Consider the following 8973-nt stretch of genomic DNA (forward strand, 5'->3'; position numbering starts at 1 on the left):
CCTCTCATCTTTCTGTCTCTCTCTCTGGTGAGTGCGCACACCATCTGGCAATTCTAAAGAGCGCTGCTGGGGCCAGCAGGTGTCATGTAAGGCACCAGACTCTCACATGGCTGACCGCAGTTCGAGCCCCGGGCCTGGCAACTTGAAAATCAAGTTAGGTACGTGTGTACGTATGCCCAAAATCCCAAGAGAAGAATGGAGGAGAAGGGACTGTGGCAAGGCCACTCCTCCTGGGGAGTGATTTCTCCCTGTCCCTCTCTCCATCTCTGTCTTCCTCCAGTTAATGTTTGTGCTCTGTAGCAAAAACCTAAAAAAAAAAGAGAGTGACAGACAGCGATTCCAACTGAGCAGCATGGTTGGGGGACCCGGCTGCCTTCTCCATGGCAGATCCTGTCTCCAATGAAGATGGACGCCCATCTGTGTGCCATCAGCACTGCCTGCTCCTTCCTGAGCTGTCACTCCATCTTGGTCCAGGTTCTCCTTGGATGTGTGTCTTCCCAGGGGTAGGGCCTTGGAGAGTGCCAGGGCAGCCCGTTCTGCCAGGCCGCTATAGAAAGAGCCCCCGTACTGGGCAGACAGGGGGACCTCTAATGTCCCTTGGATCTGCGGACTTTTCAGCCCCATAATAATCTCCTCAAAGAGAGCATGATCTATGGAAACGCTACCGTCTTTCAAAAAATTTACCACTTATTATAAGTTAAGTAATTCCTGTATCTGACTATACAAAGCTATCTATCTATCTATCATCTATCTATCTATCTATCTATCTATCTATCATCTATCTATCTATCTATCATCTATCTATCTATCTATCTATCTATCTATCTATCTACCATCTATCTATCATCTATCTATCATCTATCATCTATCTATCTACCTATCTACCTATCATCTATCTATCAATCTATCTATCATCTATCTATCTATCTATCTATCTATCTATCTATCTATCTATCTATCTATCATCTATCTATCATCTATCTATCTATCATCTATCTATCTATCTATCTATCATCTATCTATCTATCTATCAATCAAAATTCACAGAACTATAGTTATTCCCACAAGAAGTCAACTTTACTTGTATGGTAATTTTTAAAAGTTCAAAATGTTTAAGCACTTTTTGATCTATAAAATGCACCTGAGTATATGTACATACTTTTGATAACATTATATATACTAATATGTATATACTGATGATGACGTATATGTAAAATTTGGTTTCCTGCTCTTTTTTACCTAACATAAAATCAGTTGTTTTCAATTTTTTCTATTCCCTCAAGCCTTCCTTTTTTTATGGAGAGGTTTTTGCTGTAGGGCGCGTGCGCTTGCCAGAAAGACAGAGAGAGACAGAGAGACAGAAAGAGAGAAATCACCCCCCAGGGGGGATGGCCACGCCGCAATCCCTTCTCCTCCATTCTCCTCTTAGGATCTTGGGCACGCACGCACACGCACTTGGCGTGAGTTTAAGCCACTGGGTCTGGGACTCGAACCTTGGGTCGATTACATGGGAGTCCAGCGACATAGCCATTACACCAACTTCTGGTCCCTCAAGCCTCCTTTTAATGGGGTTGTGTTATTCATTGAGTGGAATGAAAATTAGTTACTGTGTAACCAGGGCTTAGCACGGTGCTTGGCATGAAAAAGCTCAAACTTGGTGACTATTATTTCTATTAGTACTGTTGCTCTAAGTTATTTAATCTTGTCCTTTTCGTTAGAAGTGTAGATGGTTTCCATTATTTACTTTAAATACTCCCTGGAGGAGTAATACTTTTCCTGGTTATTAGGATCATTTCTTCGGGAGGCTACCCATTTCTAAACAAATAACATTCATATTCTATAGTCAGGCCTGTTTTCACTAAATTCGGAGTGAATTTTGTGATGACGGGGTCCGGAGAAGCCCACTGGAGACTGAGAAGGCTTGGTGGTCTCCCCCCATGGTATCCAGGGTGCCCAGGCTTTGTGACCAAACGACCTCTCCTCCACATTCTGGTCTCTGCTACTTGCCTGGTGCTTCGCCCTCAGCCTACGCGATGGAAACCTGGCCGCCATCTTTACTCCTTCACACTCTGTAGTGCTTCCCCCTCTTCCTTTCACCACCACATCTCATAAAAAATAATGCTACAGGTTGGCCCTATGACCTAGTGGTTAAAAGCCCGAGCCACACAGCTGATTGTGGTTCAAATCCCAGCTTCAAAACCACACCAGGTGCATGTGCACACATGCCCCAAACCCTAAGATGATGGAGAAATGGAGAAGGGATTGTGACGTGACTACACTCCACTGGGGGGGAGGGGGGGGCTTTCCCTCTCTCTGTCTGTCAAATGCACATGACCTAGGTAATTTTAAAAAAAAGAACAAGAAGGCGGCCTCTATCTGAAAAACCTACCTCTGAAGTTTCAAGACCAATTTCTACATCACCATCAAGACCCTGCCTGAATGGCACGTTTGCTGGGACACTCGCCTGATTATCTGAGTGGCCGCCACCCTAGTGCCCATTACTGGGGACTGCGAGCCATGGAAGAACAGCTCTGTTTATCTTCCTATTCCTGAGTGTGGCACCAGGGTGGAAACCTGGAGACTCTGTGAATCTGCTGAGAGGCCTAGGGGACGGGGGGACTGTGGGGTAGACCTGGGGCTCGATGGCCAACCCGTGGCGGTGCTCAGCAAACCCAGTCACAGTCAGCTTCCCCAGCTCCCTGTGTCAGGCAGTAACGAGCGTCGCTCCAGGGCTCGGAGATGCCACATATCCTGGAGAGGCTGCTGTTTGACTTGACCCCAGTGAAATACTCTCCCGTGACACAGATGGAAGGGCAGGTCTCACCTACCTCCACTCCTGGGTCACCCTTCTCTCCGGCTTCTCCTTTCTCTCCCTGTGGGCACAAAACACCATGGCATGAATGCGGTGCCTCGGGGCCTGGGCACAGCCACAGTGCCAAACTAGATTGGGGCTAGCCTGGTCTAGGTGTGAGCAAGGAACCTGGGGGGACTTCGAGGCAATTAGTAGGACAGAAGATTGGGCAGGGGCTGTGTGTGTTCGCTGTGGTGGACAGACTCTGGGGTGTGTCTGTGACCCGTCTCTAAGCCACAGAATAGGGCATATGCCAGAGGTGATAGGCTGCCACTCCATGAGGATGTTATGCAGGTGCGTCTCTCTCTCTCTCCCACACACACACGTGCACACACACATGCACACATGCACGGCCCTGGCTTGCTGGCACTCAAGGGACCCTCTCGCTGGCCTTAGCCTTGAAAAGCTGCTGCCACATGACCTGCCCAGTTTAGGGGGACTGTGTCAGGGAGCTGCAGATAGCCTACAGGAGCTGAAGGACTCACTCCCACTACAGCCAGGCATTGGATTCTGCCAACAGCCAGTGAGCTTGGAAGAGGACCCCTGTCTCCCGATGAGAATGCACATGGCTGCCAGCTTGATCACAGCCCCCTGAGACCCAAGCGCGGGAGCCAGTCAAGGCGTACCAGGACTCCTGACCCATAGAATCTAGGGGACGATCAAGTGTTGGAAGCAGCCAAGTTGGTGGTGATCTGATATGCAGCAATAGGACATGAAAATGTGCATGGCTCCAGAGCCTCTCGGAGAGGGGACATCAGGGTAGGGACAGGGAGGAGGTGGGGTGCTGGTAAGGAAGCTTCCACACCCTTCGTGGAACTCTGCCTCCATCCTGGAGCTGTGCGGTGAAGTGGGAAGGACACAGTCTGCCCAGGGATTCCAACACCGGGTCAGACAGACTGAGGCTCTTTCTTCTAGGGAGAAAATTCTGAATTCGAGATTCTAGCACCTTTGAATGGGCTCACGCTTCGAGACAGAGGCCAGCATGTTCGTTGTGAGCTAAGGAAGCTGGAACCTCTGTCTGCTCTCAAATGCAGTAGCTGCTTATTTAGAGGCCCTCAGGCCATGCAGCAAGGTTTGGGTCATTGCAGTTTGTCGCAGTGCTAGGTGCCTGCTAGCCTGGCAGCCCGGGTGAGGAGTATCCCCGTTCAAGTGCCCTCCTCCTCCGCAGCTGCTGGGACAGCCTCGGCACCCTGCCCTCTCGCCTTACTGTAAATCCCGGGAGCCCGATTGGGCCAGGCAATCCTGTTGCTCCTGGTCTCCCTGGGCCACCTGGTTCTCCTTTCTCCCCAGTTGGGCCGTCTAGACCCTACAGATTAACAAAGATCTCTGTTAGTCAAGCTCAAGGTGGGCATGCTGAGAGCCCATGACCACTGGCATGCATGACTCCTTCCTCCAAGGGTGGATGTCTAGGAGGTGCCCGTTTCACAGGTGAAAACAGAGGCCTGAGAAGGCCCCACAAGTTAGCAGCCCAGGGGAAACAGGCTGAGGCCCCTTTGGCCCACACAAGCTTTCCTCGGAACCGGGCTTCTGCCTGCTTTCCAGAGAGGCTGCTTTACACCCATGGCTTCCTCTCCCAGCAACCCCCTGGGCTGTCCAGGGAAGGTATATAATCCCCATTTTAGAGACAAGGAGCCTCTGCAAGGCTCAGCGACTTTCCCAAGGCCACAGATAGGTCAGGATGAGACAGAAACTGGCCTTCCTGAGGTGAGAGGCTTTAGGGGAAACGGAGTGAACCCTGCCCCCACCTCCTGGCATAAGCCAAGGCAGCAGCAGCAGCAATAGCACGTGTCGAGCCTCAGAGCCGGCATGCTCGGGCTGGCACCTGTGCAGGGCAGCGGCCTTGCCACTCACCGGCGAGCCTGCTTGTCCCATGTCCCCTTTCTCTCCCTTCTCTCCTGGGCTCCCCGGGTGTCCACTTTCTCCCTTTGTTCCTGGAGGCCCATCCTTTCCTGGAGGTCCTTGGGGACCGGGGGGCCCCACGTCTCCTGGCTTGCCTCGAGGTCCCTTTTGAAAATATCAACACTTCTTAGATGCATTAAAGGAGAAAAGGGAGTAAGAACAGAGGGCGGGAGGTCCAGAGGATGGGGCTTTTGGCGCTCGAGTGGTGCAGGGCAAGGGCCCACCACTGGAGCTACCTGGCTCCTTCTGGGTCTGCAGCGGGGGCCCCTCTCCCCACCTGTGCCCTCTCCCTCCTGCAGAGCTCACACCTGCAGGTCCCAGCTCACACAGGGCCTGTTCCAGAGCTTTTCTGCCACTTCAGCCCCAGCGCAAGTGCATCTGGGGAAATGTCTGTTCTTACCTTTTCCCCATCGTGTCCTGGAGGGCCTGGCAGCCCAATCTCCCCCTGCAGCCAGAACAGCCATAGGTGATTCTCAGAGTAGAGATAACAACTCACGCAGGCGGCCTGCAGGCCAGGCATCCTCTGCACTGCCTTGTAGCAATGTCTCATTTAAGGCCATCACAAGGTGTGTAGGATCACGTGTCACACGACAACGTGGTTGACGTCATTACACATTTACGAGGGACCGTGTACACAGCGGTGGTCCTATGAGCTTTTATTAGGCTAGCCCAGATGACTGAGGGGCATGGTAGGTTACACTATCTGGTGTGTGTAAGGACACTGAAGTGTGCACAATGATGCGTTTCTCAGAGCATGTCGCTGTCGTTAAGCAGCACCGACTGCACTTCTGCTATCTCTGCTTACAGATCTGTCCTGAAAAGCAGAGTTTTGTGCCCAGCATTCATAGTTAGATTTGGCGCTCAGGCATTCTGGCTCCATGGTCCCCGTTTCAGCCACAGCCTTGCACTGCTGCCTCTGAGAGCCCTGGGCACCCTGTGGATCTCCGGGAGGAGGTGCTTGCCTCCCTGGCTCCTTGGAACCCAGTCTTCTTGTCCTGGGAGCATCTTCACACCAAGTCCCTTGCTTAGGTCATAGAAGGAGTTAAGGGAGGTGCCACTAAGAGGAGAAGAGGGAATTCTGCCTGATAGATCTGGGAGGCTTCGAGGAAGAGGAGGTCTTTGAGTTAGGCTTACAATAGAAGGGATTTGAAAGGTAGGGAAGGGGAAAGGGACTTGCAGAGCAGGGGGCTCATGAGCAGAGGACAGAGGGGCAGACATGAGGACAAAGGGCAAACCTGAGAAAAACCACAGGGGTGAGTGCACAGGAATAAAAGAAAAATTAAGGCAGGGAATGAGGGAGGGTAGAGGTTTCTGAAGGCTCAACACCATGTTCCTTGATGAAGCGGTTGGGGTCCCAGCTGTGGGTCCGGTAGGGGAAGGAGTGTGTCTAACTCAGGCTCCACAACATCAGAGGGGTCTGTGAATTACAGGCTCCCAAGAAGATGGCGAGGGAGGAATGGCAGGGCTGAGGGCCGAGGGTGGGGAGGAGTGAGAGTGGCTATGCCGATGGGGGCGGGGCAGGCCTGGGGTGCCTCAGAGCACATGCCAGGGTGTGGTGGTGGGGTTCTGGGAAGACGAGAGGCCCCAGGGTCATGTGCTCAGGGTGTACACGGTGCCTTTGCAAGGTCTCCACCCCCTGAACCTTTACCTTCTGGCCCGGACTCCCTGGAGCTCCAGGTGGACCAATTTGCCCAGGAAGACCAGGAGGCCCCTAGGAAAGAAAGGAAGATACATGGGAGAAATTCATTTTGTTTGTTTTATTTTTTGAGAGCTGTTTGTTATAGGGAGACCTGCTGACCCCAAGAGCTTTCTGCTACATCCCAGCAGCCAATCACAGAGGACTATATGGAGGCTGGCTTACAGATACCAATTTCAGACATTTCTTCAGAGGCAGAAGTACTTTTTTGCAAAAGAAATAACATGGGGAACTCCCACATGCAAACATTGGCTGTATTTGGGTTGAAGTGGGGGACGGTTTCGAGGGCCATGCCAATGGTCTCTCTCTGCCCTGTAGTCTAGGGCACCCCAGAGGGCTGCCTGGGCTCCAAGAAGATAAATCACACCTTATGATGACTTAATACTTAAAAATGCCTCCAGGAAACCACCTGGATGTCCACCAAAGGATGCATCTACGGTGCGTCCACACCATGCTGACTACCACAGTCTGGTGTGCAAATGCCTCACAGGTGACTGCAGGCCGTGTGAGTCCACCTACAAGAAACTCTATACACGACACATGGAATCTACAGGAAGTGACAGGAAGCAGATCAGTGGTCTGGGGCCGAGGGGTGTTGGGGTAGTGAATACATGGAGTATAGACATGTCAAAATGCACCAACTCTACATCTAAACATTGGTCCATTTTATCACCTTCATATATTGTATCAAGTCTAAGTTGTATCTTAGGTGCTTTTACAAGGAAGAAAAATATTTCCAGGGAAGTTTTCTTTCCAATAGTTATCTCAAATATATCTTTTTTACAGTTTTTTTTTTTTTTTGAGAGATTTTTGCTATAGGGCATGTGTGCTTGCCAGAAAGACAGAGAGAGAGACAGATGGCGAGAAATCATCCTGGGGATGGTCACGCCGCAATCCCTTCTCCTCCATTCTTCTCTTGGGATCTAGGGCACACACGCACATGCGCCTGGCATGAGTTTAAGCCATCGGGTCTGGGACTCGAACTGTGGTCAACTACATGGGAGTCCAGGGACACCTCTTTTTTTTTTTTTTTTTTTTTTTAAGAGAGATTTTTGGTATAGGGTGGGTGTGTTTGCCAGAGAGACAGAGAGACAGAAAGTCAGAAATCACACCCCAGGGGGATGGCCATGCCACAGTCTCCTCTCCTCCATTCTTCTTTTGGGATTTTGGGCATGCACACACACACCGCCAACATGGGTTTTAAGCAACTGGGCTCGGGACTTGAACTGCTGTCGACTATGTGGGAGTTCAGCTATGTAATCATTATGCCATCTGCTGGTCCCCTCAAATACATCTTAACGTTCCCAAATGAAGCTCATTGTTTCCAGAATCACATAGTTAATGCAGTTTCTGGAACTGAGGTGTCGCATAAAGTGGTGCTTGATTCTGAGTCTGTGTCACCCCTAAGTGTTCTGTGTCACACAGCTACAAAAGGACATCAGGTGACTGAAATTCCGGTAGTCTGAGAACCTTATGATCCCCCCCACCCACCTCGGAAGTTAAGCTAGGTGGTTATCATTTCAACTACAGATATTTACTGCAGCCTGCCCCGAGTAGGCGTGTGTACAAAACTCAGCCCTGGAATCCAGCAATTTCCAGATACAGATAATGATTTCTAGAAAAGGGGGAAATGTAGAGGGTTGCTACTGAGTGTTTAGGGTAACATATTTTGTTAGCTGAAGGTTGAGAAAGGAGAACCACAAAAATATCCTCCTCAATTGTGCTATTTCCTTGATGCCACTATAAACAGAACCAGCATTTGTATCACGACACAGCTGTGTTGGTGAAGGGCCATTCTGGAAGGCAGCCATGAACTGGGGTGCACGCAGCCTCAGGGCTCACCCCAAGTCCTGACCCCTCGTCTCAGGCTCATATCCCTGCATAAAAAATCTTGGAGTGAAATTCAGATAAAGCTGGGTTTGAGAGAACCTGATGTCCTCAGATGGGCTACGGAGGCACCACGAGGGTCATCCTAGATCAGACCAACAGCACACGCACCTCCCTGTCCATTAAAGTGCTGCTGGGTCAACCCTAGCCCGGAAGGCCAGCCACAGTCCCTGGTTCCAGGCTGCCCTCCCATAAGCCCCAGCCTAATGCCCTAGGAAAGTGAGGAAGGAGAGAGACTTACCATCAAGGCCAGAGTTCGGATCTCCTAAAAAACCAACACCACACAGTCAGTGGAAGAGCAAATTAGGAGCAGTCTTGAAAATGCCCTCTACCTGGGCACAGGCCTGTGGGAGCTGGACCCCTTGACGGAGCACGGGCACAGGTAGCCCCTCACGGGTGGGCGCCATGGCGGCTGCACCACGCCTTCCCAGGCTCTCCTAGAGATCTGTGATCACTGGAAAGCACCCACCCAGCATCTTGCAAGCCAGATGTGGCACTCTGGCTATTCTCCAAGGGATGCGGCCACTTCCCTCACCAAAGGGGGAGAGGACGCAGCCTTCTTACTCTTCTTATTCTCTACTGGGGATGTCCTTCTGTATTTCTTCTCCCAGAACCCAGACCATGGTTGTGATGACCACCC

The 8973-nt window shown here is 51.0% G+C and overlaps 1 protein-coding gene across 1 annotated transcript in view; it reads right to left on the reverse strand.

Moving 5' to 3' along the window:
- The window catches only part of COL13A1 (collagen type XIII alpha 1 chain), a 164506-nt gene that overhangs the window by 24101 nt on the left and 131432 nt on the right, over nt 1–8973 (reverse strand). The window contains exons 26-31 of the mRNA XM_014587967.2: nt 8575–8598; nt 6399–6461; nt 5151–5195; nt 4703–4855; nt 4059–4157; nt 2829–2873 (exon numbers count right to left, since the gene is read on the reverse strand). Of these exons, the coding sequence (XP_014443453.1) occupies nt 2829–2873; nt 4059–4157; nt 4703–4855; nt 5151–5195; nt 6399–6461; nt 8575–8598 (429 nt within the window). The remainder of the gene's footprint in view (nt 1–2828; nt 2874–4058; nt 4158–4702; nt 4856–5150; nt 5196–6398; nt 6462–8574; nt 8599–8973) is intronic.

The sequence above is a fragment of the Tupaia chinensis genome, unplaced genomic scaffold, assembly GCF_000334495.1.
Source record: "Tupaia chinensis unplaced genomic scaffold, TupChi_1.0 Scaffold000250_1, whole genome shotgun sequence".
Lineage (NCBI taxonomy): Eukaryota > Metazoa > Chordata > Mammalia > Scandentia > Tupaiidae > Tupaia > Tupaia belangeri.